This window comes from Thalassophryne amazonica, chromosome 2 (genome assembly GCF_902500255.1).
Source record: "Thalassophryne amazonica chromosome 2, fThaAma1.1, whole genome shotgun sequence".
Taxonomy (NCBI): Eukaryota; Metazoa; Chordata; class Actinopteri; order Batrachoidiformes; family Batrachoididae; genus Thalassophryne; species Thalassophryne amazonica.
In genome coordinates, this window is record NC_047104.1 from 19,116,837 (window position 1) to 19,138,515 (window position 21,679).

Sequence of the window (21,679 nt, forward strand, 5' to 3'; positions counted from 1 at the left end):
GTTTTGACTTCCGGATTACCTACCGCCCCGGGACCAAGAACCAGCGATCGGATGCATTGTCCCGGGTGCACGAAGAGGAGGTCAGAACGGAACCGTCGGATCCCCCGGATCCCATCATCCCGGAGTCCGCTATCGTGGCCGCCCTCACCTGGGACGTGGAGAAGACCGTCCGGGAGGCCCTGACCCGTGTCCCGGACCCCGGAGACGGACCAAAGAACAAACTATACGTCCCACCAGAGGCCAGGGCCGCAGTCCTAGACTTCTGTCACGGTTCTAAGCTCTCCTGTCACCCAGGGGTGCGAAGGACCGTGGCAGTCGTCCGGCAACGCTTCTGGTGGGCATCCCTGGAGACCGACGTCCGGGACTACGTCCAGGCTTGTACCACCTGTGCCAGGGGCAAGGCCAATCATCAGAAGACCTCAGGGCAGCTACAGCCACTGCCCGTGCCTCATCGCCCCTGGTCCCATATCGGCCTGGACTTCGTCACGGGTCTCCCGCCGTCCCAGGGAAACACCGTCGTCTTCACGATAGTGGACCGTTTCTCCAAGGCGGCCCACTTCGTGGCCCTCCCGAAGCTCCCTACGGCCCAGGAGACAGCGGACCTCCTGGTCCACCACGTCGTCCGTCTGCATGGCATACCATCAGACATCGTCTCCGATCGCGGTCCCCAGTTCACCTCACATGTCTGGAGGAGCTTCTGCCGGGAACTGGGGGCCTCGGTCAGCCTTTCGTCCGGGTACCACCCCCAGACCAACGGGCAAGCAGAGCGGGCCAACCAAGAACTGGAGCAGACACTACGCTGTGTGACAGCCGCGCACCCGACGGCCTGGAGTACCCACCTGGCCTGGATCGAGTACGCCCACAACAGCCAAGTGTCATCAGCCACCGGCCTCTCCCCGTTTGAGGTGTGCTTGGGGTATCAGCCCCCCTTGTTTCCGGTGGTCGAGGGAGAGGTCGGTGTGCCCTCGGTCCAGGCCCACCTACGGAAGTGCCGTCGGGTGTGGCGTGCTGCCCGCTCTGCTTTGTTGAAGGCCCGGACGAGGGCGAAGAAACATGCAGACCGGCGGCGGGCCCCGGCCCCCACGTACCGTCCTGGGCAGGCAGTGTGGTTGTCCACCAAGGACATTCCCCTTCAAGTGGACTCCCCCAAGCTCCAAGAACGGTACATCGGTCCCTTCAAGGTTGTCAAAGTCATCAATCCCGCCGCAGTGAGGCTTCAGCTTCCGGCCTCACTGCGGATACACCCAGTATTCCACGTCTCCCGGATAAAGCCCCATCACACCTCACCCCTCTGCACCCCGGGTCCGGCACCACCTCCTGCCCGGATCATCGACGGGGAACCGGCTTGGACCGTGCGCCGGCTCCTCGATGTCCGTCGAATGGGCCGGGGTTTTCAGTACCTGGTGGACTGGGAGGGGTACGGCCCCGAGGAGCGCTCCTGGGTGAAGAAGGGCTTCATCCTGGACCCGGCCCTCCTGGCCGACTTCTACCGACGCCATCCGGACAAGCCCGGCCGTGCGCCAGGAGGCGCCCGTTGAGGGGGGGGTCCTGTTGTGTGGGCCGCTGAAGAGGAGGTACTGCTGGCCCACCACCACCAGAGGGCGCCCTGCCTGGAGTGCGGGCTCCAGGCACCAGAGGGCGCTGCCGCCGACGAAGGCTGTCAGGGTGACAGCTGTCACCCATTACTAGACACAGCTGACTGCACTCAGGACGGAGTATATCAGCAGGACAGCGTCTCCACCTCAGTGCCGAGATATCGCCTTGAGATTAAGGTAACCTTCTTTGCTAGTATATATATTGAGGACTCTGATAAACCTTGCTAAGCCATTTCAGGACAGCTGATTACAGAAAGCACCTTGCTTGGATAAGTACTCACCTTCCTGCTTCATTATTACAAGAGGTGGAGGCGGCTTCTCCCCTCTCCGTCTACTGGGTGCTGTCGCATCCATACCTGTGTGTTTGTGCTCTTTCCCGCCAGCAGTACCGGATCCGACGAGCGAAGGCAGTGGCCACCTGGGAATTCGGGACTTGGCGGTTCCAGTACTCCTGGTTTTCGGTGGCAGAGGAAATCTGGGTGGTTCCGGTTCGACTGGGACGGACGTCTCCTACCTTCGAGCCTGCCCACACAACACCAGCAGATTTCGACTTACAACTCTAAAGTATTAATTGTTGTATTGGTTGTGCCCTGTTCACAACAGTAAAACTTGTTATTTCACCTTTCTCTATTGTCCGTTCATTGCGCCCCCTGTTGTGGGTCCGTGTACCTACACTTTCACAACAATTTGGTTAGACTCTTTCTCTCCGATTGTTCTGTCTGAGTTATTTTCATTAGTTACTTCATCCAAACCATCAACATGTCTATTAGACCCCATTCCTACCAGGCTGCTCAAGGAAGCCCTACCATTATTTAATGCTTCGATCTTAAATATGATCAATCTATCTTTGTTAGTTGGCTATGTACCACAGGCTTTTAAGGTGGCAGTAATTAAACCATTACTTAAAAAGCCATCACTTGACCCAGCTATCTTAGCTAATTATAGGCCAATCTCCAACCTTCCTTTTCTCTCAAAAATTCTTGAAAGGGTAGTTGTAAAACAGCTAACTGATCATCTGCAGAGGAATGGTCTATTTGAAGCGTTTCAGTCAGGTTTTAGAATTCATCATAGTACAGAAACAGCATTAGTGAAGGTTGCAAATGATCTTCTTATGGCCTCGGACAGTGGACTCATCTCTGTGCTTGTTCTGTTAGACCGCAGTGCTGCTTTTGATACTGTTGACCATAAAATTTTATTACAGAGATTAGAGCATGCCATAGGTATTAAAGGCACTGCGCTGCGGTGGTTTGAATCATATTTGTCTAATAGATTACAATTTGTTCATGTAAATGGGGAATCTTCTTCACAGACTAAAGTTAATTATGGAGTTCCACAAGGTTCTGTGCTAGGACCAATTTTATTCACTTTATACATGCTTCCCTTAGGCAGTATTATTAGACGGTATTGCTTAAATTTTCATTGTTACGCAGATGATACCCAGCTTTATCTATCCATTAAGCCAGAGGACACACACCAATTAGCTAAACTGCAGGATCGTCTTACAGACATAAAGAAATGGATGACCTCTAATTTCCTGCTTTTAAACTCAGATAAAACTGAAGTTATTGTACTTGGCCCCACAAATCTTAGAAACATGGTGTCTAACCAGATCCTTACTCTGGATGGCATTACCCTGACCTCTAGTAATACTGTGAGAAATCTTGGAGTCATTTTTGATCAGGATATGTCATTCAATGCGCATATTAAACAAATATGTAGGACTGCTTTTTTTGCATTTACGCAATATCTCTAAAATTAGAAAGGTCTTGTCTCAGAGTGATGCTGAAAAACTAATTCATGCATTTATTTCCTCTAGGCTGGACTATTGTAATTCATTATTATCAGGTTGTCCTAAAAGTTCCCTAAAAAGCCTTCAGTTAATTCAAAATGCTGCAGCTAGAGTACTAACAGGGACTAGAAGGAGAGAGCATATCTCACCCATATTGGCCTCTCTTCATTGGCTTCCTGTTAATTCTAGAATAGAATTTAAAATTCTTCTTCTTACTTATAAGGTTTTGAATAATCAGGTCCCATCTTATCTTAGGGACCTCGTAGTACCATATCACCCCAATAGAGCGCTTCGCTCTCAGACTGCAGGCTTACTTGTAGTTCCTAGGGTTTGTAAGAGTAGAATGGGAGGCAGAGCCTTCAGCTTTCAGGCTCCTCTCCTGTGGAACCAGCTCCCAATTCAGATCAGGGAGACAGACACCCTCTCTACTTTTAAGATTAGGCTTAAAACTTTCCTTTTTGCTAAAGCTTATAGTTAGGGCTGGATCAGGTGACCCTGAACCATCCCTTAGTTATGCTGCTATAGACTTAGACTGCTGGGGGGTTCCCATGATGCACTGAGTGTTTCTTTCTCCTTTTGCTCTGTATGCACCACTCATTTAATCATTAGTGATTGATCTCTGCTCTCTGGTCGTTTTGACCATTGGGGTTTTTATGTAATTATTGTATGGCCTTGCCTTACAATATAAAGCACCTTGGGACAACTGTTTGTTGTGATTTGGCGCTATATAAATAAAATTGATTGAAATTGATTGATTGATTAAAGTGGTGGGTGGACTCATTTACATTTTGAGCAAAGCCAATCGAGTCTAACAATAGATTAAATGCAGTGATGAGGCTGTCATTCTCAGCATCTGTGTGGATGTTAAAATCGCCCACTATAATTATCTTATCTGAGCTAAGCACTAAGTCAGACAAAAGGTCCAAAAATTCACAGAGAAACTCACAGTAACGACCAGGAGGACGATAGATAACAACAAATAAAACTGTTTTTTTGGGACTTCCAATTTGGATGGACAAGACTAAGAGACAAGCTTTCAAATGAATTAAAGCTCTGTCTGGGTTTTTGATTAATTAATAAGCTGGAGTGGAAGATTGATGCTAATCCTCCGCCTCGGCCCGTGCTACGAGCATTCTGGAAGTTAGTGTGACTCGGGGGAGTTGACTCATTTAAACCAACATATTCATCCTGCTGTAACCAGGTTTCTGTAAGGCAGAATAAATCAATATGTTGATCCATTATTATATCATTTACTAACAGGGACTTAGAAGAGAGAGAGATCTAATGTTTAATATAACACATTTAACTGTTTTAGTCTGTGGTGCAGTTGAAGGTGCTATATTATTTTTTCTTTTTGAATTTTTATGCTTAAATAGATTTTTACTGGTTGTTGGTGGTCTGGGAGCAGGCACCGTCTCTCCGGGGATGGGGTAATGAGGGGATGGCAGGGGGAGAGAAGCTGCAGAGAGGTGTGTAAGGCTACAACTCTGCTTCCTGGTCCCAACCCTGGATAGTCACGGTTTGGAGGATTTAAGAAAATTGGCCAGATTTCTAGAAATGAGAGCTGCTCCATCCAAAGTGGGATGGATGCCGTCTCTCCTAACAAGACCAGGTTTTCCCCAGAAGCTTTGCCAATTATCTATGAAGCCCACCTCATTTTTTGGACACCACTCAGACAGCCAGCAATTCAAGGAGAACATGCGGCTAAACATGTCACTCCCGGTCCAATTGGGGAGGGGCCCAGAGAAAACTACAGAGTCCGACATTGTTTTTGCAAAGTTACACAACGATTCAATGTTAATTTTAGTGACCTCCGATTGGCGTAACCGGGTGTCATTACTGCCAACGTGCTGACTGCTCTGGCCCCCGGAAGACAATTGACTATGGTTGCTGGTGTCGCTAACTTCACATTTCTCAAAACAGAGTCCCCAATAACCAGAGTTTGATCCTCAGCGGGTGTGTCACCGAGTGGGGAAAAACGGTTAGAGATGTGAACGGGTTGGCGGTGTACACGGGGCTTCTGTTTAGGACTACGCTTCCTCCTCACAGTCACCCAGTCGGCCTGCTTTCCCGGCTGCTCGGGATCTGCCGGGAGGGAACTAACGGCGGCTAAGCTACCTTGGTCTGCACTGACTACAGGGGCCTGGCTAGCTGTAGCATTTTCCAAGGTGCGGAGCCGAGTCTCCAATTCGCCCAGCCTGGCCTCCAAAGCTACGAATAAGCTACACTTATTACAAGTACCATTACTGCTAAAGGAGGCCGAGGAATAACTAAACATTTCACACCCAGAGCAGAAAAGTGCGGGAGAGACAGGAGAAGCCGCCATGTTAAATCGGCTAAGAGCTAGTAGCTGCGCTAAGCTAGCGGATTCCTAAAAACACTCAAAGTGAATAATGTGTAAATAATTTAGAGGTGATTCAGCAGAGGGAGTGCTTTAGTTAAGGCACGTGAAGATTACACTGTGAAACAAATCGTTATCTAGTTAACTAGATCAATCTAACTGCGCAGATTAAACAGCTAACAGATACAGCAAAACACACCGCTGTGCTCCGGAACAGGAAGTGATACAATACCGCAGTGAGAGCCAACCACCAGAGATGTAGTACATGAGATGTAGTCTCTGGTAAAGGCAGAAGGTGGTGTATGTTTCTCCTGATAACACCTGAAGGGCTCTCCATTAGATATGAGAGGACTGTGGAGTGTGAGGAAATCACTGTGCCTTCAGACTTAGTATCTGTGATCCACACTGGTTTTCCTGGTGTGAGCTTGAACACAAACTTGTCCTTTCTCTTTCTCTCTCTCTCTCTCTCTCTCTCTCTCTCTCTCTCTCTCTCTCTCTCTCTCTCTCTCTCTCTCTCTCTCGATGCAGCTGTGGTGCTGTCAGCAAAGAGGGAAGCTAGGGTACAGGTGTGCAAAGTCTCTGTCCTATGAGTAGTTGAACTGAGCTGTATCTGTTGTACAACGGGGTAGCCCTGTAGGCTAAAAAAGCAAGGTAAGGCTCTTTGACTTTCTTTAACAGTCTTTCTTTCCGGACTGGGGTCCATTATTGCTGTAGAAAAACTCTGGAATGCCATGTCTGGAGAAGATTGACTTCAAGTGTACTATAACATCCTCTGATCATGTGGGAGTAAGTTTGGTGATCTCCACAAATTGAGAATAATAGTCCACCACAAGTAAGTAGTTGCTGTTGTTGAGAGAAAATAGATCTGCACCAGCTTTTTGCCACTGTCTCTCTGGTAGCTCACTTGGCATTAAGAGCTCCATAGGATCTGCACACTCTTTAATGCATATCGTACAGTTCCTTACTAGCTCATTGATTTGGTTACTCAGGCCAGGCCACCATACTGTCTCTCTCTTCTACATCTCCTCATTCTTTGATGTCCTTCATGTAATGCCTCAAGGATAGATTTACTCTTAGTTGTAGGAACAACTAGTCTGGATCCCTCTAGTAATAGTCCCTCATGTACTGTTAGTGTGTCTCTTTGTGGCCAATATGCTTTGAGTGAGCCAGTGAGATGGCTGTAGTCTGGCCAGCCTCTCTGACAAAATGACATGACTTCTGAACAAACACTGTACAGTGAGGAAAATAAGTATTTGAACACCCTGCCATTTTGCAAGTTCTCCCACTTAGAAATCATGGAGGGGTCTGAAATTTTCATCTTTGGTGCACGTCCACTGTGAGAAACATAATCTAAAAAAGAAAAAAAAAAAACAGAAATCACAATGTATGATTTTTTTAATAATTTATTTGTATGTTACTGCTGCAAATAAGTATTTCAACACCTGTGAAAATCAGTGTTAATATTTGGTACAGTAGCCTTTGTTTGCAATTACAGAGGTCAAACGTTTCCTGTAGTTTCTCACCAGGTTTGCACACAAAGCAGCAGGGATTTTGGTCCACTCCTCCATACAGATCTTCTCTAGATCTTTCAGGTTTGGAGTTTCAGCTCCCTCCAAAGATTTTCTATTGAGTTCAGGTCTGGAGACTGGCCAGGCCACTCCAGGACCTTGAAATGCTTCTTACAGAGCCCCTCCTTAGTTGCCCTGGCTGTGTGTTTGGGGTCATTGTCATGCTGGAAGACCCAGCCATGACCCATCTTCAATGCTCTTACTGAGGGAAGTAGGTTGTTTGCCAGAATCTCTCAATACATGACCCCATCCATCCTCCTTTCAATACGGTGCAGTCGTCCTGTCCCCTTTGCAGAAGAGCAACCCCAGAGTATGAGTACTGAGTACGAGAGCATGCATGGGAAAACCATCCCAACTGTGAAGCATGGGAGTATGAGTACTCCCATGCTTCACGGTTGGGATGGTTTTCTTGGGGTTGTTCTCATCCTCTGAACATGGTAAGTGGAGTTGATTCCAAAAAGCTCTATTCTGGTCTCATCTGACCACATGAACTTCTCCCATGCCTCCTCTGGATCATCCAGATGGTCACTGGTGAACTTCAAACGGGCCTGTACATGTGCTGGCTTGAGCAGGGGGACCTTGCTGCCCTGCAGGATTTTAAACCATGACAGCATCATGTGTTACTAATATGATCTTTGAGACTGTGGTCCCAGCTCTCTTCAGGTCATTGACCAGGTTTTCCTGTGTAGTTCTGAGCTTTCTCAGAATCATCCTTACCCCACAAAGTGAGATCTTGCATGGAATCCCAGACCGAAGGAGATTGACAGTCATCTTGTGTTTCTTCCACTTTCTAATAAATAATCATAACAGTTGTTGTCTTCTACCAAGCTGCTTGACTGTTGTCCTGTAGTCCATCCCAGCCTTGTGCAGGTCTACAGTGTTGTCCCTGGTGTCCTTAGACAGCTCTTTGGTGTTGGCTATGGTGGACAGGTTGGAGTGTGATGGATTGAGTGTGTGAACAGGTGTCTTTTATACAGGTAACAAGTTCAAACAGGTGCAATTAATACAGGTAAAGAGTGCAGAATAAGAGGGCTTCTTAAAGAAAAATTAACAGGTCTGTGTGAGCCAGAATTCTTGCTGGTTGGTCGGGGATCAAATACTTATTTGCAGCAGTAACATACAAATAAATTATTTTAAAAAATCATACATTGTGATTTCCGGATTTATTTTTTTTTTTAGATTATGTCTCTCACAGTGGACATGCACCTAAGATGAAAATTTCAGACCCCTCCATGATTTCTAAGTGGGAGAACTTGCAAAATCGCAGGGTGTTCAAAGACTTATTTTCCTCACTGTGATATATGTGGAGCTTGCTGGTAGGCCATTTATTATTTCATCCATATAAATGCTTGTGTCATTCATTAAATCCTCAGTGGCCTTTGAATCTCAGTCTTGACAGATAGGTGCATGTGACAGTGTCTGCAAGTGTGGAGATTTTTGCTTGGTGTGTGTGACATAGAGTAGCTGTACCTCATAAGTCTGAGATGAAACTGTTGCATCCTTGGTGGAAGTTCGTTTAGAGCCTGCTGATGTAGCAGGCTCACAAGTGGCTTGAGGTCAGTCTCTAAAGAGAAGTGATGGGGTGGTGATGGCCTAGTGGTTAAGCACTGGGCTTGAGACCAAAGGATTCTCGGTTCAAATCCCAGCCTAACTGGAAAATTACTAAGGGCCCTTGGGCAAGGTCCTTAATCCCCAAATTGCTTCCAGTGTGTCGTGAGTACCTTGTATGGCAGCACCCTCACATCATGGTGAATGTGAGGCATTATTTGTAAAGCGCTTTGAGTGTCTGATACAGATGGAAAAGCGCTATATAAATGCAGTCCATTTACCATTTTGTCTGGTTTTCTGTTTTGTTTTTGGTCCATTTTGTTATATTCCCTTTTGCTTATGTATTGCTTTTCTGTGTGTTCATTTTTTTTGTTGGGATTTTTCTACTTGGGTTTGTCTGTTGCTATATCTCTTGTTTGTCTCTTGGTTCTTGGTGAGGGTTCTCTCTCTCTCTCTCTCTCTCTCTCTCTCTCTCTCTCTCTCTCTCTCTCTCTCTCTCTCTCTCTCTCTCTCTCTCTCTCTCTCTCTGGCCATGCCCTGTTTCTGGTGCTTTCCATTCACACCTGTTCTTGATTTGCTGACTATCACCTGGGTTTATATAAGCTGACTGGTTGTGTTTGTTCCTCACCAGATTGATGCGCCTTGTGCCTTCTCTCCAGCTACTTATCTCATGTTCATAGTCCTGTCTACCTCATTGTGTTCTCAATCTTCTACCCGTTTGTTCCCACCTCGCCTAAGCCTGATGATTATTGTACTGCTGCTGTGTTTTTTGGACTGCCTTCCCATGTACCGACCACTGCTTTCGTCACCACTAAAGTCTTTCTACAACCACAGCTGTTTGTGTGAGCCTTGTATTTGTGTCCTAACATCCTTGACAAACCCACCTGTCACATTTAAGTGTCTCCCAATGAGAAAGTCTCTGAATCATTTACAACTCCATGTCAATGCAAGCGCCTCCTTCTCCACCTGTGTGTACTTCTGCTCTATATTTGTCAATGAGCGTGACGCATATGCTACAGGCCTCCACTGCTCACCCTCCTTTTGGAGGAGGACTGCACCTAGACCATAGGATGATGCAGATAGTCTCAGCTTTTTTTTTGATCATATAGAGTGAGAACTGGTGTTGATGTGAGGTCATTATTCAGCTGATCAAATGCTGCTTGTTGTGCACAGCTCCAGATCCATTGGTTTTTCTTTGAGATAAGGTCTCTGAGTGGTTTATCTTTTTCTGCCAGACCAGGGATGAATTTGCCCAACTGACCGACCATCCCAAGAAAACTGCAGACTTCACTTGCGTTTGACGGCTCTTTCATTGCCTTGACCGCACTTATTTTCTGGCTGGACTCCCTCAGAAGACAAAATGTGACCAAGGAACTTCACTTCCTGTTTGCTGAATTCACATTTCTCCATGTTGAGTGTGACACCTGACTCTTGCAGTTTGTGTAGAACTGCGTGAAGTCTAGTGTCAGACATTTTCCGCTGAAAATGTTCTGGGGCTGAGGCTATGCCAAAGGGAAATCTGTTAAAATGGTAACATCCAAAAGGGGTAATGAAGGTTGTGTAGTGTGCTGACTCTGGTGATAATGGTACTTGCCACAGTCCTCTGTTTGCATCCAACTTGCTGAAACCTGAGCTCCCGCACATGATCCAAGCATTTGTTGAACAGAAGGCAGGATGTATTTCTCTCTGCACACTGCCTCGTTGAGGTGGGTGAGGTCAACACAAATGCGCACTGAGCCTTTTTTGATGGCAATGGAACCATACCAGAACACCATTTGGTAGGTTCTTTCACCCTGCTTATGACTCCCATGGACTCCATTGTCTCTAACTCCTTTTTCACTTTTCCTAACAACGGAATGGGGACATGTCTTGGTGTGGCCAGGGAGAAAGGAACAGAATTTGGTTTTAGCTTGATAGTGTAAGGCTGCTGCATTAAGCCTAAACCCTGACATAACTTTGGGTAGGTCTCCTTCAGAACTTTCATGTCTATGCTGTCTGCTCTAGACACAAGATTAAGTCTGACACTTGCTGATGTGCTTGGCAAAGCCATGTGTAAATCTTTAACAACATACACATTCTCTTGAATTTATTGTGTTCACCTTTGCATAATGTTTCATTGCGCATGCCCAATACAGTCAGTGGTGTACCACCAGGGCCAAACAGTGGTCTGTTTGATTTAGCCAGCTGCATGTCTTTGCCAACTAAAGAGAAGTACATCTGGGCTGAGATTACTGAGGCGTCAGCTCCTGTGTCTACCTTAAATCTGACCTTGTTGTTTCCAATAGTAAGGTCTGCATACCAGGGGTCTGAATGTGCATCTGCTGAGGCACGAAACATGGGTATCATTACACCTGTCAGTCTCTATGACATGTACTGACTTTGTGGACTTGCACACTTTACTTGTAGTGACCTCTTTTACCACATGTATGACATGTCACATCTCGTGCTGGACACTGTCCTTTTCCATGTCCAGGGGACTTTCCATATTGGTAGCATGGTCTGTCGTTTGGTGTTTTGGACTTTGTTGTTGCAGGCTTGGGTTGATTTGGGGGCTTAAATGTTGGATGCTTGTGTTTCTTGTTTCTTACAGTCACTGCATTAATTTCATTTTTATTTTCCCCTCTGATGTCCGTTTGCTGCCTTTTTAATCACCTCTGATTGGTGAGCTATATTCACATCTTTTTCCAGGGTCAAATCATTATCCATGTGTTGTCTCTCAGCTAAGCTGGTGTCCACTATTAGGCGATCCCTAATCAATTTGTCGTGAAGTGCCCTGCAGCTGCAGTTTTCGGCTAACGCATAGAGTGCGGTGACAAATGAGTCGACAGTCTCGTTAACTTGCTGCACTCTTTGGTTAAACCGGGCTCTCTCGTACAACCCCAATTCCAATGAATTTGGGACGTTGTGTAAAATGTAAATACAAACAGAATACAATGATTTGCAAATCCTCTTCAACCTATATTCGTTTGAATACACCACAAAGACAAGACATATAATGTTGAAACTGATAAATGTTGTTTTTGTGCAAATATTTGCTCATTTTGAAATGGATGACTGCAACACATTTCAAAAATATTGGGACAGGGCAACAAAAGGCTGGGAAAGTTGATGAATGCTCAAAGAACACCTAACTGGAAACAGGTGAGTGTTATAATTGGGTATAAAAGGAGCATCCCGAAAAGGCTCAGCCATTCACAAGCATAGATGGGGCAAGGATCACCACTTTGTGAACAACTGCATGAAAAAACAGTCCAACAGTTTAAGAACAATGTTTCTCAACGCTCATTAGCAAGGAATTTAGGGATTCCATCATCTACAGTCCATAATATAATCAGAAGATTCAGAGAATCTGGAGAACTTTCTACTTGTAGGCGGCAAGACCAAAAGCCAACATTGAATGCCCATGACCTTCGATCCCTCAGGTGGCACTGCATTAAAAATCGACATCATTGTGTAAAGGATCTTACCGTGTGGGCTCAGGAAGACTTCAGAAAACCGTTGTCATTTAACACAGTTCATCGCTACAAGTGCAAGTTAATACTCTACCATGCAAAGTGAAAGCCATACATCAACAACATCCAGAAATGCTGCAAAATCTCTGGGCCCGAGCTCATTTGAAATGGACAGGTGCAAAGTGGAAAAGTGTGCTGATGAGTGTGTCTGATGAGTCCACATTTCAAATTGTTTTTGGAAATCATGGACGTTGTGTCCTCGGGACAAAAGAGGAAAAAGACCATCCAGATTGTTACCAGCGCAAAGTTCAAAAGCCAGCATCTGTGATGGTAGGGGGGTGTGTTAGTGCCCATGGCATGGGCAACTTACACATCTGTGATGGCACCATCAATGCTGAAAGATACATCCGGGTTTTGGAACAACACATGCACACACATTTCAGCAAGACAATGCCAAGCCACTTTCTGCACGTGTTACAACAGCGTGGGTTCGTAGTAAAAGAGTGCAGGTACTAGTCTGGCCTGCCTGCAGTCCAGACCTGTCGCCCATTGAAAATGTGTGGCGCATTATGAAGTGCACAATACGACAACGTAGACCCCGGACTGTTGAACAGCTGAAGTTGTACATCAAGCTACAATGTGAAAGAATTCCACCTACAAAGCTTCAACAATTAGTGTCCTCAGTTCCCAAACGTTTATTGAGTGTTGATAGAAGAAAAGGTGATGTAACACAGTGGTAAACATACCACTGTCCCAGCTTTTTTGAAACGTATTGCAGGCATCCTTTTCAAAATGGGCATTCAATGTTGGCTTTTGGCCTTGTTGCCTACGAAAAGAAAGTTCTCCAGATTCTCTGAATCTTTTGATTATATTATGGACTGTAGATGATGGAATCCCTAAATTCCTTGTAATTGAACATTGAGAAACATTGTTCTTAAACTGTTGGAGTATTTTTTCATGCAGTTGTTCACAAGGTGGTGATCCTTGCCCCATCTTTGCTTGTGAATGGCTGAGCCTTTTGGGGATGGTCCTTTTATACCCAATCATGACACTCACCAGTTTCCAGTTAGGTGTTCTTTGAGCATTCACCAACTTTCCCAGCCTTTTCGCTGCCCTGTCCCAATTTTTTTGAAATGTGTTGCAGTCATCCATTTGAAAATGAGCAAATATTTGCACAAAAACAATAAAGTATATCAGTTTGAACATTAAATATCTTGTCTTTGTGGTGTATTTAATTAAATATAGGTTGAAGAGGATTTGCATATCACTGTATTCTGTTTTTATTTACATTTTTCACAATGTCCCAACTTCATTGGAATTGGGGTTGTGGATAATATTTTTCCTTGGCATGAAATATGTGTCCAAAGTGTCTTTCACAGCACTGTACTGTTGTCTTTGTGCATCCGTTAAGGCTTGTCCTTGCAGTATATCTTCTGCTTCATCTCCCATTTTCATCTATCATTTACCTGATTAGCCTCTGAGCTAATGTGCAGATTGCGAGCTAGTCGGAATCTTTCAAACCTCCTTATCCACTTCTCCCAGAGTTGTGGCTTTGAAAAATTAAATGGCTCAGGAGGCTGAATGGTGAACGTGGCATTCGGGGGTGTGCTAGTGTTCGCAGAGTTGCCGCTACTTGCTGGCTGCTGGGGCTGAGGCTGATGAGGCTGTGCAGCTTGTGTACCAGCTCCCATGTCTTCATCTGACATCTCACCGTTTGCAAATGAAAAACTCACTTTTCGCTCCCCGTACTGCTTCTTTTCACTCCCCAGAGGATCACTCTTTTACTGCCATATCAATTCTGACACCACGTCATGTTATTGGGCGTGAGCAATCAAGCAACAGGTGTGGAGCAACCATACGGTTTTTATTTTCCTCCTTTCTTTTATCTTTTTATCCCTTAACAAGCACAACCCTTAACAAGCCTCTAGTGCTTCCTGTTTTACTATCATGACCCTTTCACAATAAAACCACACTGTACAGTAGAATATGCATAACACCACAAGACTGAAATAACAAGGTGATCAAAATCAGAATTAAACCAAGATAAAAAAAAAAAAACTATAACCAGAACTTCAACAGAAATAAAGTGGAACTCAGAATAATAGTGCACCCACAAAGTGAATGAACAGACACAGTGACATGGACCGGGAACTGGACACACAAACAGAAACTGATAATCAACACACACAGGGGACTTGACACATCACATACACAAGACACAAAGAAGGCATGAAGGCGGGCAGCACACACGACAATCACAATACACACACACACACACACACACACACACACACACACACACACACACACACACACACACACACACACACACACACACACACAGGAGGTAAGGAGAAGGCGCACACACAACAAACAGTTAATGAAAGCACTGAGAACACATTAAAGTACATACAAAGTTTTTAAAAATCCTAGATATTCATATACCTAAATACGAGGTGTCAATACAAATTTTGATATTTGATTATTCTAAAATCAGATATGTTGATATATGGACCAGCTCATGAGTTCCCTAGAAACATCACATAAGCAAAGATTTAAAAGATGACATTTATTTTGTGTAGTTTTTATAATAGAGTCCTCCCAAGATAGCATTATATAATGCAGTTTGAAATTAAAATTGTGTCAGAGTTTGGCACATTTTCGACCTATCTGCATCATCAATGTGGAGTGCAAGATTTTGATGGGAATACTTGTGAAGAGGACTGTGGCATATCTGCAAAACAATGGCTATGTGGATAAGAGTGTGCAGAAAGCCAGGGTATCAGGGATCCCAGGATGATTGAACATGCTTTCACCATTTGGAATGCAATCCAGGAGGCCAAGAAAACCAAAGAAAGCCTGAATGTGGTCTGGTTGGATCTGGCGAATGCCTACGGCTCTGTACCTTATGAACTGTTGATGAAAGCAATGGATTTCTTTTACATCCCATATGAGGTGCAAGGCACCATGAAACTTCCAGATGCAACTCTTGACTGAAGACTTCACAACTGACTGGCACCAGCTGGAGATTGGGATTGCAGCTGGCTGCACTATATCTGCCATCTGGTTCATCCTGGTGATGGAGATGCTACTGAGATCTGCAGACTGCTCTGAGGAAATAGCAAAGGTGAGGTCACAGAAGAAAGCCTTCATGGATGATGTGACCCTACTGACAACAGATATAGACACAATGCAGCATATTTTGACTCGTGTGGATGAGCTGATCACTTGGTCAAGGATTAAGTTTAAAGCCAAAAAATCTAGAAGCCTGTCTATTCACAAAGGGTAAGCAGAAGCAACAGAAGTTCACAATAGCAGGAGAACAGATCCCCACAGTAAAAGACGAGCCTGTGAAAAGTTTGGGGTGGTGGTATGCAGGAACGCTGTCTGACAGGAATCGAGGTGTGGTGATCATGAAGCAGGCTGAAGATGGGCTGAAAGCGACTGACCAGACAAAGCTGCCAGGAAAGCATAAGATATGGTGTCTACAGTTTGCCCTCTATCCTCCACTGGCATGGCCGCTGACAATGTACGAAGTCACCTTGTCGAGAGTTGAGATGATTGAGAGAACATGTAACACCTACATCTTGAAGTGGCTTGGGCTACCTCGCACAATCAACACATCATCCCTGTACAGTCAGAAAGGTGCACTACAATTACCCCTCACATCCATCGTGGAGATCTACAAGGCAGGAAAGGTCAGGAGAGTGATGATGTTGAGGGAGTCGAGGGACCAAGAAATCAGTGGCAAGCCACCGGATGTCAGAACAGCGAAAAAGTGGAAAGCAGAGGATGCAACTAAATGGTAAATGGACTGCATATAGCGCTTTTTCCATCTGTATCAGACACTCAAAGCGCTTTACAATTATGCCTCGTATTCACCCATTCATACAAACACACTCACACACTGATGCCAGGGTGCTGCCATGCAAGGCACTCACTACACACCGGGAGCAACTGGGGATTAAGGACCTTGCTCAAGGGTCCTTAGTGATTTTCCAGTCAAGCTGGGGTTTGAACTGAGGATCCTCTGGTCTCAAGCCCAACGCTTAAACACTAGACCATCACCTCCCAAACTGAAGAGATCATCTCTTTGTTGGAGCAAGGAGACACCGTCGGCCCAGCACAGACTGACAAGTTGGGACTAGGCAACGGCGACTTCAGACATTTTAGGAAAATGTCTCAGTGAGACAGAAGAGCAGCTGCAGCAGGGCAGGTGTGAAAGATGGAGGCTGAGAGGCAAGAGGTTCATCTCATCCAGTGTGCCCAGCAAGGATACGTGACCGGGTGGAAAGAGCATGTACCCAAAAGAAAGATTGGATGGCGCGAGATCTGGAAGTGAAACACATCAAGACTTCTCCAGTCCACCTACGATGGTCTGCCTTCGCCAGTGAACCTGGTCAGATGGAAGGTCCAGGAAGATGATAAGTGTAGGTGCGGCAAATTAGGAACCATGAAGCATATCTTCTCAAACTGCCACCTGGCGCTGAACAGATACACCGGAACACACAATCAGGTACTCAAAGTGTTCACCAAGGTGGTGAAGGAGCAGGTGGAAGAGGGAAAATATGCTCCTAAGCCACAGAAACATGTACTGGGCAAGATTGAGTTTGTACCACAAGGACTCTGGTGATAACCTGTACACATAGAGAGATTCTGCATCGCCAGGATACTACTTCTATGTAAAATCTCTATGCTTTTTTATATATGTTGCATTTTTTTTTTTTGTGGAAGGACATAATTAAATCTGACCCTTTTATGTATTTCAAATGTCAACTTTCAGCTTCCCATGAACATTGTGCTGCTATGCTGCTCAGTTTTCTTCTGTCAGCTGATTGAGTCCCACAAAGGTCCTCCCCCAGCTCCTCCAGGGGAACCCCGAAGCATTCCCAAGCCAGCTGCCAGATGTAGTCCCTCCAGCGTGTCCTGGGTCTTCCCCGGGGCCTCCTCCCGATGGGACGTGCTCGGAACACCTCTCCAGCGAGGCGTCTAGGGGGCATCCGAAAAAGATGCCAGAGCCACCTCAGCTGGCTCCTTTCGATGTGGAGGAGTCGAAAGGAGCCACGCAGACGTCCACGTAGACTAACTATGCAATGACAACAGAGTGTGGCTACCCAACCCAGAACCGATGGAACCCTAATGGGTCAGACCAGACTCCGTCACGTCAGCACAAAGAAATGAACAGATGGAACTTTTCTGAAATAATGATGTCATAGCCCCGCCTCTGTAACTTCAGCTGCTCATAATGAATGACATGTTGTTGTTATTCTTAACACTGTAATTTAAAATACTTTTTTGTCTTCGTATGTAGAATGTGGAGACAACGGATGGCTGTGGTGAATGCTGACCCTCCGTTCTCAGGCTGAGAAATGCACCCGGAGCACCGCATTATAACACTGAGGGACTTTTGCCTGCACAGCCCCATTCCACTATATCTATTTGACGGTAAACATAGTTTTGCCCATTTGTCTAATTGACTCCTTTACATCCTACAGAGGTATTTTTTCCTTTTCTTTTTATTGTTGTTTATGCACCATTGACACCAGATCAAATTCCTTGTGTGTGAGAACTTACTTCACAATAAATTTGATTCTGATTCTCATGTGGACAACAGTTTTTGTCAGGCTGTGATGATGAATCCAGCAGAAAGGACACAACAGGTCTACTTCACATAAAGCAAACATTCCTTTTTGTTAATTAAAAAAAAATCAAACAGTTTTTTTTTCCTGTTCTCTGGGATTTGTTTAGGATGGATATAACAGAAATTTGCAGTGTCGGATTCGGGTAGAAACATTCAAACACCTGTTGTGTTTGGGTCGGGCTCGGTCAGGATTCTGTTGGATGTGAGTCAGGTCCAGACTCATGCCTAGTCTCTCTTCCATCAGCTGTTATAAAAGCCGATATGGATTGATCTGTAAGTAGCTAATGCTGGCTGTAAGTAAGTCCCTTCGGCTTCTCCCTTGTTTGCACTCGGGGTCGCCACAGCAAATCCAAGGTGGATCTGCATGTTGATTTGGCACAGGTTTTATGCCGGATGCCCTTCCTGATGCAACTCCACATTACATGGAGAAATGTGGCAGGGGTGGGATTTGAACCCAGAACCTTCCGAACTGAAACCAAGCGCATTAACCACTTGGCCACCACCCCTGCTTAGCTAATGCTGGCTGTATTATATTATATTATTGGGTTGCTGATTTATGGGTTGGGCTGTAATTGTAATGCGTTTATTTATATTTATTTAATAATTTTAAGAAGTGTAGATGGACTGGCTGTCACAGTCTGTGGTTGCCATCCAGATCCAAGGTGGTGAGGTGGCCACCTGCAGCATCAATGCTGGATCATGGACCTGAACTTTCATTGAATATGTATCATCGAGCTCTTTAGGGTTTAAGGTGTAGAAAGTGTTTAACATCTGGTTTGAAGTGAAAAATGTTCCAGTTTGAAAACAAAGATATGATTAATAAGAAAAATAATGCTGGTTTGAAGGTGTGAAATGTCCTTTCAGGTTTTTGAACGGTGTTGAAGGTGGGACAGTACTGCTCAATCAGGCTTTGGATCCTGATCACACAAACATTTATACAAGCTTTTGACGTTTGATTAAAAGAGCAGCAACAATCAAACTGCTGAGTTAAATCCTGGACATGCAGATTGGAATACTGCTCTTACTTTGTCTGCTTCTTCCACGTCACAGATCTTGACACTGGTTGCTGGATTGAAGGTCGGAAATGTTCGACTGCTGCTGGATGTGTGCCACTCATTGTTGATAAAAATCTGTTGACAGACATTTAACGGTAAGATGCTGCCTTATGTGACACCTGTACTGGATTTTTTTTCAGTGTGAGTCACGTGCATAGTCTTACCTTGGTATGTTGGATGTCGTGCACTTTGGCCGGCTGGGGGAAAACCACTCCATTCTCCGCTGTTCCGTTCTGTGCCATTCTCACTCAGCAGCTCTCAGCACATCCAGCAGCTTTTTATAAGAACAGTGAGTTCCTCCTTCACCACACAGCCTGACTCCGCCCCTATCCACAAACCAGCAGTGAGGAATTGTGCTGAACTCCTCTGACTGAGCACATGATCATCACCTCTGACATGTTCTCTAAGTGTGTATGGTCAAGTAACCAGACTGAATTTGTTCTCCTGCACAATAGTTATACCTCCACACAACGACTGTTACCAATGTGATGGTCCAATGGTGGATCTGGGGGAAGGGGGGAGAGGCTGGAGTTGTTGGAACTAGACCCCGACCGATATATCAGTTGGCCAATTATATCAGAATAAGGAATGCAGGAAAAACCCTGCAATTTGTGTTCCCCTCTTGGAAATAGTGTCATGACATAATTTGCATTGCAAACAATGCAAATTATTAAGCATTAACAATTTATTATTAAGCATTTATTAACCGAGCTGATTATTATATGGCTGTGATTTAGCTGCATCATCAAAAATCATATAGATATTTATGGTTTATGTTCATGTCCGACTTGGTTTTTCTAATCGTGTTTTCAGTTTTCTGGCTTGCCTTTCTTGGCTTGCCTCTACTGGTGGTTGGATCTCACTGCGGTATTGTATCACTTTTGCTGTATCTGTTAGCTGTTTAATCTGCGCAGTTAGATAGATCTAGTTACCTAGATAACGATTTGTTTCACAGTGTAATCTTCACGTGCCTTAACTAAAGCACTTAACTAAATTATTTACACATTATTCACTTTGTGTGTTTTTAGGAATCCGCTAGCTTAGCGCAGCTACTAGCTCTTAGCCGGTTTAGCATGGCGGCTTCTCCTGTCTCTCCCGCACTTTTCTGCTCTGGGTGTGAAATGTTTAGTTATTCCTCGGCCTCCTTTAGCAGTAATGGTATTTGTAATAAGTGTAGCTTATTCGTAGCTTTGGAGGCCAGGCTGGGCGAATTGGAGACTCGGCTCCGCACCATGGAAAATTCTACAGCTAGCCAGGCCCCTGTAGTCGGTGCGGACCAAGGTAGCTTAGCCGCCGTTAGTTTCCCTCTGGCAGATCCCGAGCAGCCGGGAAAGCAGGCCGACTGGGTGACTGTGAGGAGGAAGCGTAGTTCTAAACAGAAGCCCCGTGTACACCGCCAACCCGTTCACATTTCTAACCGTTTTTCCCCACTCGACGACAAACCCGCCGAGGATCAAACTCTGGTTATTGGCGACTCTGTTTTGAGAAATGTGAAGTTAGCGACACCAGCAACCATAGTCAATTGTCTTCCGGGGGCCAGAGCAGGCGACATTGAAGATGGTAAGATTGTAATTCACGTCGGCAGTAATGACACCCGGGTACGCCAATGGGAGGTCACTAAAATTAACATTGAATCGGTGTGTAACTTTGCAAAAACAATGTCGGACTCTGTAGTTTTCTCTGGGCCCCTCCCCAATCGGACCGGGAGTGACATGTTTAGCTGCATGTTCTCCTTGAATTGCTGGCTGTCTGAGTGGTGTCCAAAAAATGAGGTGGGCTTCATAGATAATTGGCAAAGCTTCTGGGGAAAACCTGGTCTTGTTAGGAGAGACGGCATCCATCCCACTTTGGATGGAGCAGCTCTCATTTCTAGAAATCTGGCCAATTTTCTTAAATCCTCCAAACCGTGACTATCCAGGGTTGGGACCAGGAAGCAGAGTTGTAGTCTTACACACCTCTCTGCAGCTTCTCTCCCCCTGCCATCCCCTCATTACCCCATCCCTGTAGAGACAGACCACCAATAACCAGCAAAAATCTATTTAAGCATAAAAATTCAAAAAGAAAAAATAATATAGCACCTTCAACTGCACCACAGACTAAAACAGTTAAATGTGGTCTATTAAACATTAGGTCTTTCTCTTCTAAGTCCCTGTTAGTAAATAATATAATAATTGATCAACATATTGATTTATTCTGCCTTACAGAAACCTGGTTACAGCAGGATGAATATGTTAGTTTAAATGAGTCAACTCCCCCGAGTCACACTAACTGTCAGAATGCTCGTAGCACGGGCCGAGGCAGAGGATTAGCAGCAATCTTCCATTCCAGCTTATTAATTAATCAAAAACCCAGACAGAGCTTTAATTCATTTGAAAGCTTGACTCTTAGTCTTCTCCATCCAAATTAGAAGTCCCAAAAAAACAGTTTTATTTGTTATTATCTATCGTCCACCTGGTCGTTACTGTGAGTTTCTCTGTGAATTTTCAGACCTTTTGTCTGACTTAGTGCTTAGCTCAGATAATTATAGTGGGCGATTTTAACATCCACACAGATGCTGAGAATGACAGCCTCAACACTGCATTTAATCTATTATTAGACTCAATTGGCTTTGCTCAAAATGTAAATGAGTCCACCCACCACTTTAATCATATCTTAGATCTTGTTCTGACTTATGGTATGGAAATAGAAGA

The 21,679-nt window shown here is 45.0% G+C and overlaps 1 protein-coding gene across 1 annotated transcript in view; it reads right to left on the minus strand.

The window, feature by feature from the left end:
- The window catches only part of aldh1a3 (aldehyde dehydrogenase 1 family, member A3), a 196,393-nt gene extending 177,089 nt beyond the window's left edge, over positions 1-19,304 (minus strand). Inside the window, exons 1-2 of the mRNA XM_034184024.1 lie at positions 19,154-19,304; positions 18,960-19,064 (exon numbers count right to left, since the gene is read on the minus strand). Of these exons, the coding sequence (XP_034039915.1) occupies positions 18,960-19,064; positions 19,154-19,231 (183 nt within the window). The 5' untranslated portion in view covers positions 19,232-19,304. The remainder of the gene's footprint in view (positions 1-18,959; positions 19,065-19,153) is intronic.
- Positions 19,305-21,679: the final 2,375 nt, after the last annotated feature.